Below are 21824 nucleotides of genomic sequence, written 5' to 3'. Positions count from 1 at the left end.
AACACATCCTACACAATCAGGAAAACTCACCTCACTCACACCCTCTCACCGTCCCAGAACACATCCTACACTGTCAGGAAAACTCACCTCACTCACACCCTCTCACCGTCATAGAACACATTCTACACAGTCAGGAAAACTCACCTCACTCACACCCTCTCACCGTCCCAGAACACATCCTACACAGTCAGGAAAACTCACCTCACTCACACCCTCTCACCGTCCCAGAACACATCCTACACTGTCAGGAAAACTCACCTCACTCACACCCTCTCACCGTCCCAGAACACATCCTACACAGTCAGGAAAACTCACCTCACTCACACCCTCTCACCATCCCAGAACACATCCTACACAGTCAGGAAAACTCACCTCACTCACACCCTCTCACCGTCCCAGAACACATCCTACACAGTCAGGAAAACTCACCTCACTCACACCCTCTCACCGTCCCAGAACACATCCTGCACAGTCAGGAAAACTCACCTCACTCACACCCTCTCACCGTCCCAGAACACATCCTACACAGTCAGGAAAACTCACCTCACTCACACCCTCTCACCGTCCCAGAACACATCCTACACAGTCAGGAAAACTCACCTCACACACACCCTCTCACTCTGCCAGAACACATCCTACACAATCAGCAAAACTCACCTCACTCACACCCTCTCACCGTCCCAGAACACATCCTACACAGTCAGGAAAACTCACCTCACACACACCCTCTCACTCTCCCAGAACACATCCTACACAATCAGCAAAACTCACCTCACTCACACCCTCTCACCGTCCCAGAACACATCCTACACAGTCAGGAAAACTCACCTCACACACACCCTCTCACTCTCCCAGAACACATCCTACACAGTCAGGAAAACTCACCTCACTCACACCCTCTCACCGTCCCAGAACACATCCTACACAGTCAGGAAAACTCACCTCACTCACACCCTCTCACCGTCCCAGAACACATCCTACACAGTCAGGAAAACTCACCTCACACACACCCTCTCACTCACGCAGAACACATCCTACACAGTCAGGAAAACTCACCTCACTCACACCCTCTCACCGTCCCAGAACACATCCTACACAGTCAGGAAAACTCACCTCACTCACACCGTCTCACTCACGCAGAACACATCCTACACTGTCAGGAAAACTCACCTCACTCACACCCTCTCACCGTCCCAGAACACATCCTACACAGTCAGGAAAACTCACCTCACTCACACCCTCTCACTGTCCCAGAACACATCCTACACAATCAGGAAAACTCACCTCACTCACACCCTCTCTCCGTCCCAGAACACATCCTACACAGTCAGGAAAACTCACCTCACTCACACCCTCTCACTGTCCCAGAACACATCCTACACAGTCAGGAAAACTCACCTCACTCACACCCTCTCACTGTCCCAGAACACATCCTACACAGTCAGGAAAACTCACCTCACTCACACCCTCTCACCGTCCCAGAACACATCCTACACAGTCAGGAAAACTCACCTCACTCACACCCTCTCACCGTCCCAGAACACATCCTACACAGTCAGGAAAACTCACCTCACTCACACCCTCTCACCGTCCCAGAACACATCCTACACAGTCAGGAAAACTCACCTCACACACACCCTCTCACCGTCACAGAACACATCCTACACAGTCAGGAAAACTCACCTCACTCACACCCTCTCACCGTCCCAGAACACATCCTACACTGTCAGGAAAACTCACCTCACTCACACACTCTCACCGTCCCAGAACACATCCTACACAGTCAGGAAAACTCACCTCACTCACACCCTCTCACTCACGCAGAACACATCCTACACAGTCAGGAAAACTCACCTCACTCACACCCTCTCACTCACGCAGAACACATCCTACACAGTCAGGAAAACTCACCTCACTCACACCCTCTCACTCACGCAGAACACATCCTACACAGTCAGGAAAACTCACCTCACTCACACCCTCTCACCGTCCCAGAACACATCCTACACAGTCCGGAAAACTCACCTCACTCACACCCTCTCACCGTCCCAGAACACATCCTACACAATCAGCAAAACTCACCTCACTCACACCCTCTCACCGTCCCAGAACACATCCTACACAGTCAGGAAAACTCACCTCACACACACCCTCTCACTCTGCCAGAACACATCCTACACAATCAGCAAAACTCACCTCACTCACACCCTCTCACCGTCCCAGAACACATCCTACACAGTCAGGAAAACTCACCTCACACACACCCTCTCACTCTCCCAGAACACATCCTACACAATCAGCAAAACTCACCTCACTCACACCCTCTCACCGTCCCAGAACACATCCTACACAGTCAGGAAAACTCACCTCACACACACCCTCTCACTCTCCCAGAACACATCCTACACAGTCAGGAAAACTCACCTCACTCACACCCTCTCACCGTCCCAGAACACATCCTACACAGTCAGGAAAACTCACCTCACTCACACCCTCTCACCGTCCCAGAACACATCCTACACAGTCAGGAAAACTCACCTCACACACACCCTCTCACTCACGCAGAACACATCCTACACAGTCAGGAAAACTCACCTCACTCACACCCTCTCACCGTCCCAGAACACATCCTACACAGTCAGGAAAACTCACCTCACTCACACCGTCTCACTCACGCAGAACACATCCTACACTGTCAGGAAAACTCACCTCACTCACACCCTCTCACCGTCCCAGAACACATCCTACACAGTCAGGAAAACTCACCTCACTCACACCCTCTCACTGTCCCAGAACACATCCTACACAATCAGGAAAACTCACCTCACTCACACCCTCTCTCCGTCCCAGAACACATCCTACACAGTCAGGAAAACTCACCTCACTCACACCCTCTCACTGTCCCAGAACACATCCTACACAGTCAGGAAAACTCACCTCACTCACACCCTCTCACTGTCCCAGAACACATCCTACACAGTCAGGAAAACTCACCTCACTCACACCCTCTCACCGTCCCAGAACACATCCTACACAGTCAGGAAAACTCACCTCACTCACACCCTCTCACCGTCCCAGAACACATCCTACACAGTCAGGAAAACTCACCTCACTCACACCCTCTCACCGTCCCAGAACACATCCTACACAGTCAGGAAAACTCACCTCACACACACCCTCTCACCGTCACAGAACACATCCTACACAGTCAGGAAAACTCACCTCACTCACACCCTCTCACCGTCCCAGAACACATCCTACACAGTCAGGAAAACTCACCTCACTCACACCCTCTCACCGTCCCAGAACACATCCTACACAGTCAGGAAAACTCACCTCACTCACACCCTCTCACCGTCCCAGAACACATCCTACACTGTCAGGAAAACTCACCTCACTCACACACTCTCACCGTCCCAGAACACATCCTACACAGTCAGGAAAACTCACCTCACTCACACCCTCTCACCGTCCCAGAACACATCCTACACTGTCAGGAAAACTCACCTCACTCACACACTCTCACCGTCCCAGAACACATCCTACACAGTCAGGAAAACTCACCTCACTCACACCCTCTCACTCACGCAGAACACATCCTACACAGTCAGGAAAACTCACCTCACTCACACCCTCTCACTCACGCAGAACACATCCTACACAGTCAGGAAAACTCACCTCACTCACACCCTCTCACCGTCCCAGAACACATCCTACACAGTCCGGAAAACTCACCTCACTCACACCCTCTCACCGTCCCAGAACACATCCTACACAATCAGCAAAACTCACCTCACTCACACCCTCTCACTGTCCCAGAACACATCCTACACAGTCAGGAAAACTCACCTCACACACACCCTCTCACTCTCCCAGAACACATCCTACACAATCAGCAAAACTCACCTCACACACACCCTCTCACCATCCCAGAACACATCCTACATAATCAGGAAAACTCACCTCACTCACACCCTCTCACCGTCCCAGAACACATCCTACACAGTCAGGAAAACTCACCTCACTCACACCCTCTCACCGTCCCAGAACACATCCTACACAGTCAGGAAAACTCACCTCACTCACACCCTCTCTCCGTCCCAGAACACATCCTACACAGTCAGGAAAACTCACCTCACTCACACCCTCTCACCATCCCAGAACACATCCTACATAATCAGGAAAACTCACCTCACTCACACCCTCTCACTCTCCCAGAACACATCCTACACAGTCAGGAAAACTCACCTCACTCACACCCTCTCACCGTCCCAGAACACATCCTACACAGTCAGGAAAACTCACCTCACTCACACCCTCTCACCGTCCCAGAACACATCCTACACAGTCAGGAAAACTCACCTCACTCACACCCTCTCACCGTCCCAGAACACATCCTGCACAGTCAGGAAAACTCACCTCACTCACACCCTCTCACCGTCACAGAACACATCCTACATAATCAGGAAAACTCACCTCACTCACACCGTCTCACCGTCCCAGAACACATCCTACACAGTCAGGAAAACTCACCTCACTCACACCCTCTCACCGTCACAGAACACATCCTACACAGTCAGGAAAACTCACCTCACTCACACCCTCTCACCGTCACAGAACACATCCTACACAGTCAGGAAAACTCACCTCACTCACACCCTCTCACCGTCACAGAACACATCCTACATAATCAGGAAAACTCACCTCACTCACACCGTCTCACCGTCCCAGAACACATCCTACACAGTCAGTAAAACTCACCTCAATCACACCCTCTCACCGTCCCAGAACACATCCTACACAGTCAGGAAAACTCACCTCACTCACACCCTCTCACCGTCCCAGAACACATCCTACACAGTCAGGAAAACTCACCTCACTCACACCGTCTCACCGTCCCAGAACACATACTACACAATCAGCAAAAGTCACCTCAATCACACCCTCTCACCGTTCCAGAACTCATCCTACACAGTCCAGAAAACTCACCTCACTCACACCCTCTCACCGTCCGAATACACAGTCAGGAAAGATACTGACGATGGGTCTCGGCCCAAAATGTCGTCTGTGCTGTTTTTCCTGTATATGCTGCCTGACCTGCTGTGTTCCACCATCGTTTTTTTTGTGTTATCGGGAAAGATACTGCCCATCTCCTCATCTCAGAACTTCTTTCAGGCCTTCACATGGTCCCAGAACACATTCTACGCAATCAGAAAGGGTCACAGCTACACAACCTCTCATCGTTCCTGAACACATCCTACACAGTCAGGAAATTTCTACAATGTAGGCTCACCACCGCCTCTGCTTTCTGAGGGGGCAGAGGAGAGCTGGACTTGACACATCCATACTCGTGTCATTCTACAGATGCACACTGGAGGGCAGCCTTTCATGCTGTATGTCTGCCTGGTCCGGAAACTGCCCTGGGCATCACTGACACCAGCCTATCCGCCACTGACATTTATACAGAATGGGGCCAGTAACATCATGGGAATTCTACCCACCCTGCTCATGTACTGTCCCATTCAAGTCAAGTCAAGTTGCTTTTATTGTCATTTCAACCATAACTGCTGGTCCAGAACACAGTTAAAATGAAACAACGTTCCTCCAGGACCCTGGTGCTACATGAAACAACACAAAACTACTCTAGACTTCAGACCTACATGGGGCTACATAAAGTGCACAAGACAGTCCAATAATGAATACACAAGACAATAGGCACAGTAAAGGGCAAATTACAATAAAATAATAAATGATGTAAATGTAGAGAATGTAAACAATGTTTTAGCAGGTATTGAGAAAGAAATGAGCAAAAGTTGCATAGGGAGTGGAGTGGTGTTCAGGTAAGTGTGTGTGTGTGAGACTAGACTCTGGGTATTGAGGAGTCTGATGGTCTGATGGCCTGGGGGAAGAAACTGTTACACAGTCTGATCGTGAAAGCCCAAATGCTTCAGTGCCTTTTGCCAGATGGCAGGAAGGAGAAGAGTTTGTATGAGTTTCCATCAGGGAGTAAAACAGTTACTTTTCCCATGCTGATCAGTGGCCTAGTGGATAAGACATCGGTCTGGTGATCTGGAGGTCACTAGTTCGAGCCTCAGCTGCAGCAGATGGTGTCTGCGATGACACCAGTACCAAGATGCATGGGTCCTAGTGTCCTTCCCTTGGACCACATCAGTGGAGTGGAGAGGGGAGACTAGCAGCATGGGCAACTGCTGCTCTCCCATACGACCCTGCCCAGGCCTGTGCCCTGGAAACCTTCCAAGGTGCAAATCCATGGTCTCATGAGACTAACGGATGCCTATTTATTTTAAAGCTGATCAACACCCTCATCCACTAACCCACCCTTTCACACCCCCAACCGCCACTACTTTATCATTTCCTGTCAGACTGTCCTGTCAGGACACTCCTGTCTATTATGGAGATACAATCCATCAATGCCTATCGGCCACCTTATCTATTTATAGTTGTGCTTTTTTTATTTTTGTGCTACAATGATCAGGAGTAACATTTTACACTTGCACATTGGAAATAATATTAAATAATATTACAAATTTCTGAGTCTTTATAAGGCATTAGACAAACTACGCTTTGAGTACCATGAGCAGCTTTGGGTCGTTTATCTGTGAAAAGATGTGCCTACATTGGAGGGGGTCCAGAGGAGGTTCATGAGAATGATCCCAGCAATGAAAGGGTTATCAAATGAGGAGTCTTCTATGGCTCTGTGCCTGTACTTACTGGAGTTTAGAAGAATGAGGGTGTATCTTATGGAACCCTATTGAATATTGAAAGGCCTCAGTGGAGTGGATGTTTCCTATAGTGGGGGAGTCTGGGACCAGAGGACACAGATAGAGTGGATGTGGAGAGGATGTTTCCTATAGTGGGGGAGTCTAGGACCAGAGGGCACAGCCTCAGAATAGAGAGACATCCGCTTAGGAAAGAGAACATCTTTAGCCAGAGAGCGATGAATCTGTGGAATTCATTGCCACAGACAGCTGCAAAGGCCTAGTCATTGGGTATATTTCAAGTGCAGGTTAATAGGTTCTTGATTAGTCAGGGCATCAAAGGTTAAGGGGAGAAGGCAGCAGAATAGAATTGAGAGGGGCAAAAGCTCAGACCTGACGGAAAGGCAGAGGTGCTGGATGGACTGAAGGGCCTAATTAGGCACCTGTGTCGTGGGTCTGTGTGTGTGCGCGGTTGGCAGATGAGAAAGGGGTTTACTTTCTGTCGTTCTGCTGTGGTTGTTGTTCCTTGTCCCGAACTAAAACTTCGACAGACTTCCACAGATGCTGCAAATTCAAGCAACACACACAAAACAGAGGAACTAGACAGGCCAGTCAGCATCTATGGGGAAAGAAAAGTCCAGTCGAAGTTTCGAGACCCACAGTCTGTAATTTTCTCCCCCACAGATGCTGCCCGGCCCGCTGAGCTCGTTTTGGAATGGAGGAGGCTCCCTTTTCCGAGACGCTGATTGGTGAATACGCCGCCAGTCAGGAATTCCGTGGTTGGCCCGAATGTTGATTGATGGAACCATTCACCAATCGAATGAGGCTACAACTTTACTACGGCGGCTCAGAACGATGGGAACGGTTTGTATGCTGGGATTGGCCGACTCCTGATCGTCGGAACGGATTGATGGCAGTGACTGGCCGAGCCCAGAGCGCAGTGTGCTATTTCTTGATTGGGATTGGCCGAGCCGTCAGCGAATGGAATGGATCGTGCGCAGCGATAGGTCAAACTACGAAAACGGTTTGTGGGGCACAGATTGGCCGAGCCCTGAACGATGGATTGTGCCCAGTGATTGGGCAAACACAGAGCGATGTGCGCGGATCCTGTTGGGGATTGGTCAAACCCTCCGTCACTCAGTGAGGGGGCGGGGCGGGTTTCCGGTGATGGGCCTGGGCCTTTTGAGAGTGTCAGACTGGAATCGAAGGCCGACAATTGACTTTTGAGGCGTCGGGGCTCAGGCAACAGAGGGGCGGACAACACCTTATCTTCAGGCGCCATGGCAACGGAGCTGGACAGTCGATTCTTTGCGGACAACCTGCTGAGCAGCGAGGATTGGGGTAGGAAAGGGAGAGGAGTGATGGGGAGGGAAGTGGAGGTGGAGGGTAGGGGAAGAGGAGGTAGGGGAGGGGTAGAGGAAGAGGAGGTGGGGAAGAGCGGGTGGGGGCGGGGTAGGGAGGGGGAAGAGGAGGTGGGTGGGGTGGCAGGAGCACGAGGAGGTGGGGGAGTGTGGGAGGGGGGCTGATAGGGGAGGGATAGGTTTGGAGGGAAGAGGAGGAAAGGGGAAAGGAGATGTCATGAAGGCCATTTTGCTAGTGGTTTTGAAGTACTCAATGGTTTTTAAATCTTTGTCTCAAAGAGACATTGTCATTGGAAATGTTCAAAGCAAGGGCTAGTAGATGCAGTGCAGTGTGAGATTGGCTAGGTCTGATCATAACAGGCCATTTGTCCCGTTACAGCGGCACTGGGACGATGTACTAATAACTGGCATAATGTGTATTTCAAAAATCTATCCAGATTCCTGGTTGTTTTCCCAGATTCTGACTGATAGGAGCAGGGAAGCTGGATAATAGGGGTGTGAATCCCCAGCTAGGAAGAACAGGCAGCCAAGGAAATCCATGAATGAATTGAGAGGATACAGGACTGTACTGAAGGAAGAATTCGAGGAGTAAAAAAGATTAGATCCACAAGAGCTTTATTTGTCAATGGCACATCAGAACATCAGTGAAATGTGTCGTTTAAGTCAGTGACCAACCCAGTCTGAGGATGTGATGGAAAGCTTCCAGCAAGTGTCACAATGCTTCCAGCATCAGTCTAGTATGCCCACAACTGCTAACCCTAACCCGTACGCCTTTGGACAGATTCCTCACAGGCAGCGGTGTGGATTGAACCCTCATGTTGCAACCGCTAACCTCCATGCGACCGTGTAGCTGCCTACACTACCTTGCCCCCAAATGGGCTGCATGCAAAACTTTAGAGAGAAAATTCAGGGAAAAGTGAAGAGATCTTGCAAGGTTATTAAGGGAAAAAAGATTAACTAGACATAGGGTAGGACCTCACAACAAAAAGAGGGCACCGCAGCAGGAGATAGGCAAGGTCTTCAACGAATATTTTTCCTTTGCCTTTACTGTGGGGAAAGACTTGAAGATTTAGGAACTGGGAAAAGTCAATGGGATGTCTTTAGGATGGTCTACATTATTTTGGAGAAGTTACTGCGAGTCTTAAAAGGTATGAAGGTAAATAAATCTCCAGGTCCTGACCAGCTATATCCAAAAACGCTGTGGGAGGCTGGAGGTGAAGCTACCAAGGAAAGAGGTGGCTTTTCCAGACTTCAGTAGATCAGTAATAAAGTTCAGTGAGGTAGGCTGCTGTGAAAGATTAGATCACATGTCATCTGGAGAGAGATAGCTAACTGAATATACAGCAGTCTGAGTGTACAGAACAGCTGACAGGGAAGTTTGTTTTCTCTGACTGGAGGCCGGGCTGCCTCGGGTCAGTGCTTGCATTTTTTTTATATTATTACAAAATCCTTTATTACAAATATCAGTGCTATACAATATATACAAAACAGTGGGAAACACAATTACTGCACTACAAACAGACAATGGGAGCTGGTGATGGTGGTGTGTCAGGGTTCAGTGATCGGTCTGGAGCCCGGTGACTGGAGTGTCAGGGGTCAGTGATCGGTCTGGAGCCCGGTGACGGTGGTGTGTCAGGGGTCAGTGATCGGTCTGGAGCCCAGTGACTGGTGTGTGTCAGGGGTCAGTGATCGGTCTGGAGCCCGGTGACTGGTGTGTCAGGGGTCAGTGATCGGTCTGGAGCCTGGTGACGGTGGTGTGTCAGGGGTCAGTGATCGGTCTGGAGCCCGGTGACGGTGGTGTGTCAGGGGTCAGTGATCGGTCTGGAGCCCAGTGACTGGTGTGTGTCAGGGGTCAGTGATCGGTCTGGAGCCCGGTGACTGGTGTGTCAGGGGTCAGTGATCGGTCTGGAGCCTGGTGACTGGAGTGTCAGGGGGTCAGTGATCGGTCTGGAGCCCGGTGACGGTGGTGTGTCAGGGGTCAGTGATCGGTCTGGAGCCCAGTGACTGGTGTGTCAGGGGTCAGTGATCGGTCTGGAGCCCGGTGACTGGTGTGTCAGGGGTCAGTGATCGGTCTGGAGCCCAGTGACTGGTGTGTCAGGGGTCAGTGATCGGTCTGGAGCCCGGTGACTGGTGTGTCAGGGGTCAGTGATCGGTCTGGAGCCCGGTGATGGTGGTGTGTCAGGGTTCAGTGATCGGTCTGGAGCCCGGTGACGGTGGTGTGTCAGGGTTCAGTGATCGGTCTGGAGCCCGGTGACGGTGGTGTGTCAGGGGTCAGTGATCGGTCTGGAGCCCGGTGACTGGTGTGTCAGGGGTCCGTGATCGGTCTGGAGCCCGGTGACTGGTGTGTCAGGGGTCCGTGATCGGTCTGGAGCCCGGTGACTGGTGTGTCAGGGGTCAGTGATCGGTCTGGAGCCCAGTGACTGGTGTGTCAGGGGTCAGTGATCGGTCTGGAGCCCGGTGACTGGTGTGTCAGGGGTCAGTGATCGGTCTGGAGCCCGGTGACGGTGGTGTGTCAGGGGTCAGTGATCGGTCTGGAGCCCGGTGACGGTGGTGTGTCAGGGTTCAGTGATCGGTCTGGAGCCCGGTGACTGGTGTGTCAGGGGTTAGTGATCGGTCTGGAGCCCTGTGACTGGTGTGTCAGGTGTCAGTGATCGGTCTGGAGCCCAGTGACTGGTGTGTCAGGGGTCAGTGATCGGTCTGGAGCCCGGTGACTGGTGTGTCAGGGGTCCGTGATCGGTCTGGAGCCCGGTGACTGGTGTGTCAGGGGTCCGTGATCGGTCTGGAGCCCGGTGACTGGTGTGTCAGGGGTCAGTGATCGGTCTGGAGCCCAGTGACTGGTGTGTCAGGGGTCAGTGATCGGTCTGGAGCCCGGTGACTGGTGTGTCAGGGGTCAGTGATCGGTCTGGAGCCCGGTGACTGGTGTGTCAGGGGTCAGTGATCGGTCTGGAGCCCGGTGACTGGTGTGTCAGGGGTCAGTGATCGGTCTGGAGCCCGGTGACTGGTGTGTCAGGGGTCAGTGATCGGTCTGGAGCCCGGTGACTGGTGTGTCAGGGGTCAGTGATCGGTCTGGAGCCCGGTGACTGGTGTGTCAGGGTTCAGTGATCGGTCTGGAGCCCGGTGACGGTGGTGTGTCAGGGTTCAGTGATCGGTCTGGAGCCCGGTGACGGTGGTGTGTCAGGGGTCAGTGATCGGTCTGGAGCCCGGTGACTGGTGTGTCAGGGGTCAGTGATCGGTCTGGAGCCCGGTGACTGGTGTGTCAGGGTTCAGTGATCGGTCTGGAGCCCGGTGACGGTGGTGTGTCAGGGGTCAGTGATCGGTCTGGAGCCCGGTGACTGGTGTGTCAGGGGTCCGTGATCGGTCTGGAGCCCAGTGACTGGTGTGTCAGGGGTCAGTGATCGGTCTGGAGCCCGGTGACTGGTGTGTCAGGGGTCAGTGATCGGTCTGGAGCCCGGTGACTGGTGTGTCAGGGGTCAGTGATCGGTCTGGAGCCCGGTGACTGGTGTGTCAGGGGTCAGTGATCGGTCTGGAGCCCGGTGACTGGTGTGTCAGGGGTCAGTGATCGGTCTGGAGCCCGGTGACGGTGGTGTGTCAGGGTTCAGTGATCGGTCTGGAGCCGGGTGACTGGTGTGTCAGGGGTCAGTGATCGGTCTGGAGCCCGGTGACTGGTGTGTCAGGGGTCAGTGATCGGTCTGGAGCCCGGTGATGGTGGTGTGTCAGGGGTCAGTGATCGGTCTGGAGCCCGGTGACTGGTGTGTCAGGGGTCAGTGATCGGTCTGGAGCCCGGTGACTGGTGTGTCAGGGTTCAGTGAACGGTCTGGAGCCCGGTGATGGTGGTGTGTCAGGGGTCAGTGATCGGTCTGGAGCCCGGTGACTGGTGTGTCAGGGGTCAGTGATCGGTCTGGAGCCCGGTGACTGGTGTGTCAGGGGTCAGTGATCGGTCTGGAGCCCGGTGACGGTGGTGTGTCAGGGGTCAGTGATCGGTCTGGAGCCCGGTGACGGTGGTGTGTCAGGGTTCAGTGATCGGTCTGGAGCCCGGTGACGGTGGTGTGTCAGGGGTCAGTGATCGGTCTGGAGCCCGGTGACTGGTGTGTCAGGGGTCAGTGATCGGTCTGGAGCCCGGTGATGGTGGTGTGTCAGGGTTCAGTGATCGGTCTGGAGCCCGGTGACGGTGGTGTGTCAGGGGTCAGTGATCGGTCTGGAGCCCGGTGACTGGTGTGTCAGGGGTCAGTGATCGGTCTGGAGCCCGGTGACTGGTGTGTCAGGGGTCAGTGATCGGTCTGGAGCCCGGTGACTGGTGTGTCAGGGGTCAGTGATCGGTCTGGAGCCCGATGACTGGTGTGTCAGGGTTCAGTGATCGGTCTGGAGCCCGGTGACGGTGGTGTGTCAGGGTTCAGTGATCGGTCTGGAGCCCGGTGACTGGTGTGTCAGGGGTCAGTGATCGGTCTGGAGCCCGGTGACTGGTGTGTCAGGGTTCAGTGATCGGTCTGGAGCCCGGTGACGGTGGTGTGTCAGGGTTCAGTGATCGGTGACAATGTACCTCAGGGGCCAGTGCTTGGTCATGGTGCTGGTGACTTCTGGAGTGAAGCAGGACAGGAGGTGACTTGACGGAGGTATATAAGATGATATGAAGCATAGATCAAGTGGATAGCTAGAGGTTTTATCACATGGCAGTAATGGCTAACGCAAGTGGGCATTATTTTAAGGTAACTGAAGAATAAATGGGTTCGGGGTGTTGGGTAGTTTTTTTAATGCAAGGAGTGCAGGGTGTGGAATGTGCTGTTGGGCTGCCATAGCAGCATGTACAATTGAGATATTTAAGAGACCTATATAGGCATATGAGTGATAGAAAAATGGAAGCTATGTGGAGGGAAGGTTTAGCTTGATCTTTGAGTAGGTTAAAAGTTCAACACAACTTTATAGGCTGACGGAATTGTTCTGTTCTATGTTCCAAAGCTGCTGAACCACGTCAGTGTTCAAGCACACCGATCCTGTGATATGATGCAATCTGTCAGTCTGAATATTAACAAGAGCCGCATCACTCTTTTGAAGGTTGCAAGACAAATTAAGGCTGTTTTTTTAAAGAAAAAAAAATGATATCAGTCCTTAATCTGTACTGGACCACTAGCTGCATTTCTGGTTTCTACTTGGAGGAAGGTGAATTGTGTAGCAAAGCTTCACTTGGCTGATTTCTGGGGTTTGTTGGTTTTTCTTTTCCTCTGTGATTTGAGATTACAGGGTGTTGTTTTAGTTCAACAAAGAGGTGATTCTGAGTGGGCTAGATGGACTGTTAACTCAGGCTGCAGAGTGTGATAACACGGTAGCACAGTGGTTAGTGCGTTGCTTTACAGCACCAGCGATCTGAAGATCGGAGGATAGTTCTTACAGCCAGTGCCGAGGAGATTCTCTCTGCGACCGTGTGGGTTTCGTCTGGGTATTCCGGTTTCCAACCGTATCGTGGGTTTCGTCTGGGTATTCCGGTTTCCAACCGTATCGTGGGTTTCGTCTGGGTATTCCGGTTTCCAACCGTATCGTGGGTTTCATCTGGGTATTCCGGTTTCCAACCGTATCGTGGGTTTCGTCTGGGTATTCCGGTTCCCAACCGTATCCTGGGTTTCGTCTGGGTATTCCGGTTTCCAACCGTATCCTGGGTTTCGTCTGGGTATTCCGGTTCCCAACCGTATCGTGGGTTTCGTCTGGGTATTCCGGTTCCCAACCGTATCGTGGGTTTCGTCTGGGTATTCCGGTTCCCAACCGTATCGTGGGTTTCGTCTGGGTATTCCGGTTCCCAACCGTATCGTGGGGTTTCGTCTGGGTATTCCGGTTTCCAACCGTATCGTGGGTTTCGTCTGGGTATTCCGGTTTCCAACCGTATCGTGGGTTTCGTCTGGGTATTCCGGTTTCCAACCGTATCGTGGGTTTCGTCTGGGTATTCCGGTTTCCAACCGTATCGTGGGTTTCGTCTGGGTATTCCGGTTTCCAACCGTATCCTGGGTTTCGTCTGGGTATTCCGGTTTCCAACCGTATCCTGGGTTTCGTCTGGGTATTCCGGTTTCCAACCGTATCCTGGGTTTCGTCTGGGTATTCCGGTTCCCAACCGTATCCTGGGTTTCGTCTGGGTATTCCGGTTCCCAACCGTATCGTGGGTTTCGTCTGGGTATTCCGGTTCCCAACCGTATCGTGGGTTTCGTCTGGGTATTCCGGTTCCCAACCGTATCGTGGGTTTCGTCTGGGTATTCCGGTTTCCAACCGTATCGTGGGTTTCGTCTGGGTATTCTGGTTTCCAACCACATTCCAAAGATGTAGAGGTTTGGGTTCATAAATTGTGGGCATGCTATGTTGGAGCCAGGAGCATGTGGGCACTTGCAACCTGCCCTCAGCATATCATTGGAATGTAGTCATTGAAATGCATCCTTTTTGAGTCACTGTATGGTTCGGTGCCTGTGTGACAAATCTGTGAAATGGTTGACTTTGAGGGCAGAGTTAGTGTTCAGTGCAGAGACGTATTGTCACACTCCCCACTGCAGGAGACCATGGCAATGGCAAACGAACCACGAAGCTCAGTCTGGCTTCTGATGCTTGCTGTTATGTAAATTTGAATAATGTTTGCATGGTGAAGGGTGCCAGTGTTCCCAGGAATTGTCTCCTAGGAACTAGGACATTCATGTTCAAGTTGGTGAGGCCAAATTTGGAATTTGCATGCAGTTTAGGCCAACTACGTACAAGAAAGATATAAATAAGATTGGAAAAGTACAGAGAGAGTTTACAAGGATCTTGTCAGACCTGAATAGGTCTTTATTCCCTTGATTGAGGGGACTTCCGATAGTACAATGCACATTTATGAGGGGTATACATAGAAAAAATGCTAACAGGCTTGTTCCATGAGAGGTCCTGGGTGCAGGACGAAAGGTGAAATGTTTAAAAGGGACGTTGTCACTCAGGGTGGTGAGAGTGTGGAACAAGCTGCCAACGGAAGCTGAAGATGGCTTATACGCATTGATTGTATGTCGATAAAATGACGCTTGGCGGAGGAGTGCCTGTACACAAGATGACTGACAGGAAATGATCAAGACGTGATGTTTTGGGGGTGGTGATGTTGATCAGTCTTTCATCTTGGGAAAAGGAACTGTTTTTGAGTCAGGTGCTCCAGGCATGGATGTGGCGTAGCCTCGTTGACGGGAGTGGGACAGACATTAACTCCACCATTATCCAGGTCTCTCCAGACGATGCAAGACTGACGAAGCAGCAACTGAATTGCAGGGTGGAAATGGAAAGATTGCAGGTGCTGCAAACTGAAAATAACAGACACACAGATACTCTACCGAGTGAAATAAACAGTCAACGTTTTGGGGTGAGATCCTCAATCAGGACTTGAGGAAGCACCACTGCCCAAAAAAATTGACTGTTTCCCTCCATGGATGCTGCCTGACCTGCTGAGTTCTTCCAGTATTTTGTGTGTGTTGCTCTGGATTTCCAGCATCTGCAGACCCCCCTGTGTTTGCAAACTGCGAATGCTGGTGTCAGTCAGTGGGCCGAGCTGCCTCTGAGGGTGCATTTCCATGGTAACTCCTGGCCTGCTGAGCGCTGTGAGCATTTGCTGTGCTTTTTCCAGAACAGGCCATTGCATATTGACAGAACCCGTTAGTATTAGCTGACCAAAGGCAGATTGATGGTTACAGTAGCTTTACGGCAACAGTTGTCAGATCGGGGTTCAGTCCCCACCACTGTATGTCCTTCCCCATGACCACATTCCCAAAATGTACAGAATAGGGTCGGACATCAGAACATCCTTGTCGGTCATTGGTGTAAACAATATATTTTACTGTATGTTTCGATGTGCATGTGACAAATAAAGCTCATCTTTAAAGATCTTCACGTTTCACCCCTGGGGTCAGTTTGGTAAATCAGTTACCAGGTACATGAGATAAATAAAGCTAAACTTTATCTTTACAATCTCTACCCTGCCAACAAATCCCACCCACCCTGCTTGTCCCACTCCCATCAAGGAGGGGGCTTTGTAGCATCCATGCCAGAGCCACCAAACTCAAAAACAGTTACTTTCCCCAAGCAGTAAGACTGATTGGCCCCTCCACCCTCCACACCCCAACTTTGTCATTATCTGTCAGTCATCTCATGTACAGACACTCCTGTGTTTAGCATCACTTTAAATCATCATCAGGTGTTGTGTCTTATGACATGAGTCATGACCATGGTTGTTCTTGGCAAATTTATCTACAGAAGTGGTTTGCCATTGCCTTCTTCTGGGCAGTGTCTTTACAAGACGGGTGACCCCAGCCATTACCAATACTCTTTGGAGATTGTCTGCCTGGCGTCAGTGGTCATATAACCAGGGCTTGTGATATACACCAGCTGCTCATACGACCGTCCACCACCTGCTCCCAAGGGTTCGTGTGACCCTGAGTGGTTGGGGTGGTGGAGGGCGTTTGGTGTTAAGCGGGTGCTACACTTTGCCCAAGGGTGACCTGCAGGCTAGTGAAGGGAAGGAGCACCTTACACCTCCTTTGGTAGAGACGTATCTCCACCACGACACCCGTCTCGTGTATTCACCTCCCTTGGAAGTTTTCATGTTTAATTGTTTTGCAACATTGAATTACAGTGGAGCTAATTCAGTGCTCCCCAAATTCCATCAGTATGTGGGCTTTGCAATGAGAGGGGAGAATGTGTTGGACCTTGTTTACACAAACATCCCCGATGCGTACTGGGCAGAGCCTCAGTTACTCAGACCACATCTGTGTTATGCTAATCCCAGCATACAGACCGCTCGTCAGGCGCTCCAGACCAGTTTAGAAGCAGGTGAAAACCTGGCCAGCAGGAGCCATCTCGGCTCTTCAAGACTGCTTTGAACACACTGACTGGCACATGTTCAAGGAGGCTTCAACTGATGGTGACTGTACCAACTTAGAGGAGTACACAGCATCAGTGACCAGCTACATCAGCAAGTGCATTGATGATGTTACTCTGCCCAAGACCATCACTACATGCACTAACCAGAAGCCATGGATGACCGCGGAGGTGCGTGTGCTGCTGAGGACCCGTGACTCCGCCTTCAGAGCAGGTGACAAGGCAGCTTTAACAGCAGCAAGGGCCAAACTGTCCCGAACCATCAGAGGGGCAAAGCGTCCACACGCCCAGCTAATCCACAGCCACTTCCAGGACAGCGGCGACACGCGGCGCATGTGGAAGGGCATCCAGGACATCACCAATTACAGGACAACATCTGACTGTGCAGGTGATGCCTCCCTCCCAGATGCGCTGAATAACTTCTACGCCCGTTTTGAGGCAGAAAATGACATGGTGGCGAGGAAGTCCACCCCTCCTCCAAATGACCAGGTGATGTGTCTCACCGTGGCTGATGTGAGAAGAACCCTGTGCAGGGTCAACCCACGGAAGGCTGCTGGACCAGACAACATCCCTGGTAGAGTGCTCAGAGGATGGGCAGACCAGATAGCAGATGTTCTCACTGACATCTTCAACATCTCCCTGAGCAGCGCCACCGTTCCAACGTGCTTCAAGGCCGCCACCATCATCCCTGTGCCAAAGAAGTCTTCAGTGTCCTGCCTAAATGACTACTGTCCCATTGTACTCACATCCATCATCATGAACTGTTTTGAGAGGCTCGTCATGAGGCATATGCTGCCCCCCTCACTGGACCCCCTGCAGTTTGCGTACCATCCCAACCGCTCAACAGATGACGCCATTGCCACCACCCTCCACCTGGACCTAACCCACCCGGACAAAAAAATGACACATACGTTCAGATGCTGTTCATAGACTTCAGTTCAGCATTCAACACAATCACCCCTCAGAAACTGATTGGAAAGCTGAGCCTACTGGGCCTGAACACCTCCCTCTGCAACTGGTTCCTAGACTTCCTGACTGGGAGACCTCAGTCAGTCCGGATCGGGAGCAGCATCTCCAACACCATTACACTGAGCACGGGGGCTCCCCAAGGCTGTTTGCTCAGTCCACTGCTGTTCACTCTGCTGACCCACGACTGTGCTGCAACACACAGCTCGAACCACATCACCAAGTTCTCCAATGACACGACCGTGGTGGGTCTCATCAGCAAGAACGACGAGTCAGCTTACAGAGAGGAGGTGCAGCAGCTAACGGACTGGTGCAGAACCAACAACCTGACTCTGAATGTGAACAAAACAGAAGAGATGATTGTTGACTTCAGGAGGGCACGGAGTGACCACTTCCCGCTGAACATCGACGGCTCCTCGGTAGAGATCGTAAACAGCACCAAATTTCTCGGTGTTCACCTGACGGAGAATCTCACCTGGTCCCTCAACACCAGCTCCATAGCAAAGAAAGCCCAGCAGTGTCTCTACTTTTTGCGAAGGCTGAGGAAAGTCCATCTCCCACCCCCCCCCCCACCCCCATCGTCATCACATTCTACAGGGGTTGTACTGAGAGCATCCTGAGCAGCTGCATCACTGCCTGATTCGGAAATTACATCATCGGATCGCAAGGCCCTGCAGCAGATAGTGAGGTCAGCTGAGAAGATTATCAGGGTCTCTGTTCCCGCCATCACGGACATTTACTCTACACGCTGCATCTGCAAAGGAAACAGCGTTATGAAGGACCCCACGCGCCACTCATACAATCTCTTCTCGCTCCTGCCGTCTGGGAAAAGGCTCCAAAGTATTTGGGCTCTCACGACCAGACTATATAACAGTTTCTTCCCCCAAGCTATCAGACTCCTCAATACCCAGAGCCTGAACTGACACCTTGCCCTGTTGTCCTGTTTATTATTTATTGTAATGCCTGCATTGTTTTTGTGCACTTTACGCAGTCCTGCGTAGGTCTGTGGTCTAGCGTAGCTTTCTCTGTGTTGTTTTTTTTTACGTAGTTCAGCCTAGTTTTTGTACTGTGTCATGTAACACCATGGTCCTGAAAAGCATTGTCTCATTTTTACTGTGTAGTTTTACCAGCAGTTATGGTTGAAATGACAATAAAAGTTGTGGAATGCTGCGTCCGGTGCTCCCGGTGTGGCCTTTTATATATTGGTGTGACCTGACGCAGACTGGGAGACCGTTTCGCTGAACACCTATGCTCTGTCCGCCAGAGAAAGCAGGATCTCCCAGTGGCCACACATTTTAATTCCACATCCCATTCCCATTCTGATATGTCTATCCATGGCCTCCTCTACTGTAAAGATGAAGCCACACTCAGGTTGGAGGAACAACACCTTAGCCTCCAACCTGATGGCATGAACATTGACTTCACTAACTTCCGTTAATGCCCCTCCTCCCTTTCTTACCCCACCCCTGACATATTTAGTTGTTTTTTTTCTCTGTCTCTGCCCATCACTCTGCCTGTTCTCCATCTCCCTCTGGTGCTCCCCATCCCTTTTTTTTTCTCCCTAGGCCTCCCGTCCCATGATCCTTTCCCTTCTCCAGCTCTGTATCCCCTTTGCCAATCAACTTTCCAGCTCTTAGCTTCATCCCACCCCCTCTGGTCTTCTCCTATCATTTTGCATTTCCCCCTACCCCTCCTACTGTCAAATCTCTTAGTATCTTTTCTTTCAGTTAGTCCTAACGAAGGGTCTCGGCCCGAAATGTCGACAGTCCTTCTCCTATAGATGCTGCCAGGCCTGCTGTGTTCCACCAGCAATTTGTGTGTGTTGCATAAAAGTGACTTGACTTGACTTGAATTTGGCTTTTTTGGCACTGATCAACAGAAAAAAACTGTGTCAAAGTGAAAACAGATCTCTACAAAGTGATCTACATTAATTACAAATATAAAACACAAAATAATTGATTACGTAAGTGTTTTCCCCCTTTAGTATGACATACCAAATCACCGCTGGTGCAGCCAATTGGCTTTAGAAGTCACATAATTAGTTAAATGGAAATCACTGTGTGCGGTCAAGGTGGTTCAATGATTATTGTAAGGTCCAACTGCTGGAGAGTCAGTATCCTGGCAAAAATTACACCATGAAGTCAAAAGAACACACCTGGCAACTCTGCAAAAAAGGTTATCGAAAGGCACAAGTCAGGAGACAGATACAAGAAAATTTCCAGATCACTGAATATCCCTTGGAGTACAGTTACGTCAATTGTCAAGAAATGGAAAGAATATGACACAGCTGTAAATCTGCCTAGAGCAGGCCGTCCTCAGAAACTGAGTGACCTACAAGAAGGGGACTGGTGAGGGAGGCCACCAACAGACCTATTCTGTGACAACTCTGGAGGAGCTACAAGCTTCAGTGGCTGAGATGGGGGAGATTGCGCATACAACAACTGTTGCCCGGGTGCTTCACCAGTCACAGCTTTATGGGAAAGTGGCAAAGAAAAAGCCCCTGTTGGGGATAAAAGCCTCGCATGAAATCTCAGCTAGAGTTTGCCAGAAGGCTCTGAAGTCAGGTTCTATGCTCTGATGAAACCAAAATTGAGCTTTTTGGCCATCAGACTTCACTGCAACAGGCCCTGGAAGGGTTGTGAAGGTAGAGGGTAAAATAAATGCAGTAGGATATGGGAAATCCTGGAGGAAAACCTGACGCAGTCTGTAAGAGCATTGCGACTTGGGAGAAGATTTGTTTTTCAGCAAGATGATGATCCCAAGCTTAAAGTCAAAGCTACATAGGAAAGGTTTAAAAACAACAAAGTTACCATCCTGGAGTGACCAAGTCAGAATCCAGACCTCAATCCAATTGAAAATTTGTGACTGGCCATGAAACAGCTGTTCACGCATAATCCCCATGCAGTCTGACAGAGCTCGAGCAGTTTTGTAAAGAAGATGCTGAAAAAAATTTAGTGTCTGGATGTGTAAAGCTGATAGAGACCGGTCCACACAGACTCAAGGCTGTAATTGCTGCCAAAGATGCATCTACTAAATACTGACTTGAAGGGGGTGCATATTTATGCAATGAATTATTTTGTGTTTAATAATTCCAATTATAGTCTTATGGTCTCATAAATTTAGACCAATTTGTAGAAATTTATTTTCACTTTGACATGAAAGAGTCTTTTCTGTTGATCAGTGTAAAAAAAAAAGCCAAATTAAATCCACTGTAATTCTATATTGTAAACCAATCAAACATGAAGACTTGTGGGGGAGGGTGTGAGTACTTTTTATAGGCACATGTGATTAAACACATTGATGAAGGTAGAGCCGTAGATGTAGTGTGTATGGATTTTAGCAAGGTATTTGATAAGATATCCCATGCAAGGCTTATTGAGAAAGTAAAGAGGCATGGGATCCAAAGGGACATTGCTTTGTGGATCCAGAACTAGCTTGCCCACAGAAGGCAAAGAGTGGTTGTAGTTGGCTCATATTCTGAATGGAGGCCAATGACCAGTGGTATGCATCAGGGATCTGTTCTGGGACCCTTACTGTTCATGACTTTTTATAAATGACCTGGATGAGGAAGTGGAGGGATGGGTTGGTAAGTTTGCTGATGACACAAAGGTTGGGGGTGTTGTGGATACTGTGGAGGGCTGTCAGAGGTTACAGCGGGACATTGATAGGATGAGAAGTGGCAGATGGAGTTCAACCCAGATAAGTGTGAAGTGGTTCATCTGGTAGGTCAAATATGATGGCAGAATATAGTGTTAATGGTAAGACTCTTTGTAGTGTGTAGGATCCGAGGGATCTTGGGGTTCGAGTCCATAGGACGCTCAAAGCAGCTGCGCAGGTTGACTCTGTGATTAAGAAGGCTTATGGAGCACTAGCCTTCATCAGTCGTAGGATTGAGTTCTAAGAGCTGAGAGGTAATGTT

The 21824-nt window shown here is 50.5% G+C and overlaps 1 protein-coding gene across 1 annotated transcript in view; it reads left to right on the top strand.

Moving 5' to 3' along the window:
• The first annotated feature begins 7850 nt into the window (after positions 1-7850).
• atf6b (activating transcription factor 6 beta) overlaps positions 7851-21824 on the top strand; it is a 127640-nt gene continuing 113666 nt past the window's right edge. Inside the window, exon 1 of the mRNA XM_059971271.1 lies at positions 7851-8060. Coding sequence (XP_059827254.1) covers positions 8000-8060 — 61 coding nt within the window. The 5' untranslated portion in view covers positions 7851-7999. The remainder of the gene's footprint in view (positions 8061-21824) is intronic.

Source organism: Hypanus sabinus, chromosome 5, assembly GCF_030144855.1.
Source record: "Hypanus sabinus isolate sHypSab1 chromosome 5, sHypSab1.hap1, whole genome shotgun sequence".
In the NCBI taxonomy this organism is placed as follows: domain Eukaryota; kingdom Metazoa; phylum Chordata; class Chondrichthyes; order Myliobatiformes; family Dasyatidae; genus Hypanus; species Hypanus sabinus.
The sequence above is the reverse complement of the archived record's forward strand: the minus strand, read 5'-3'. Positions and strand labels throughout refer to the sequence as shown.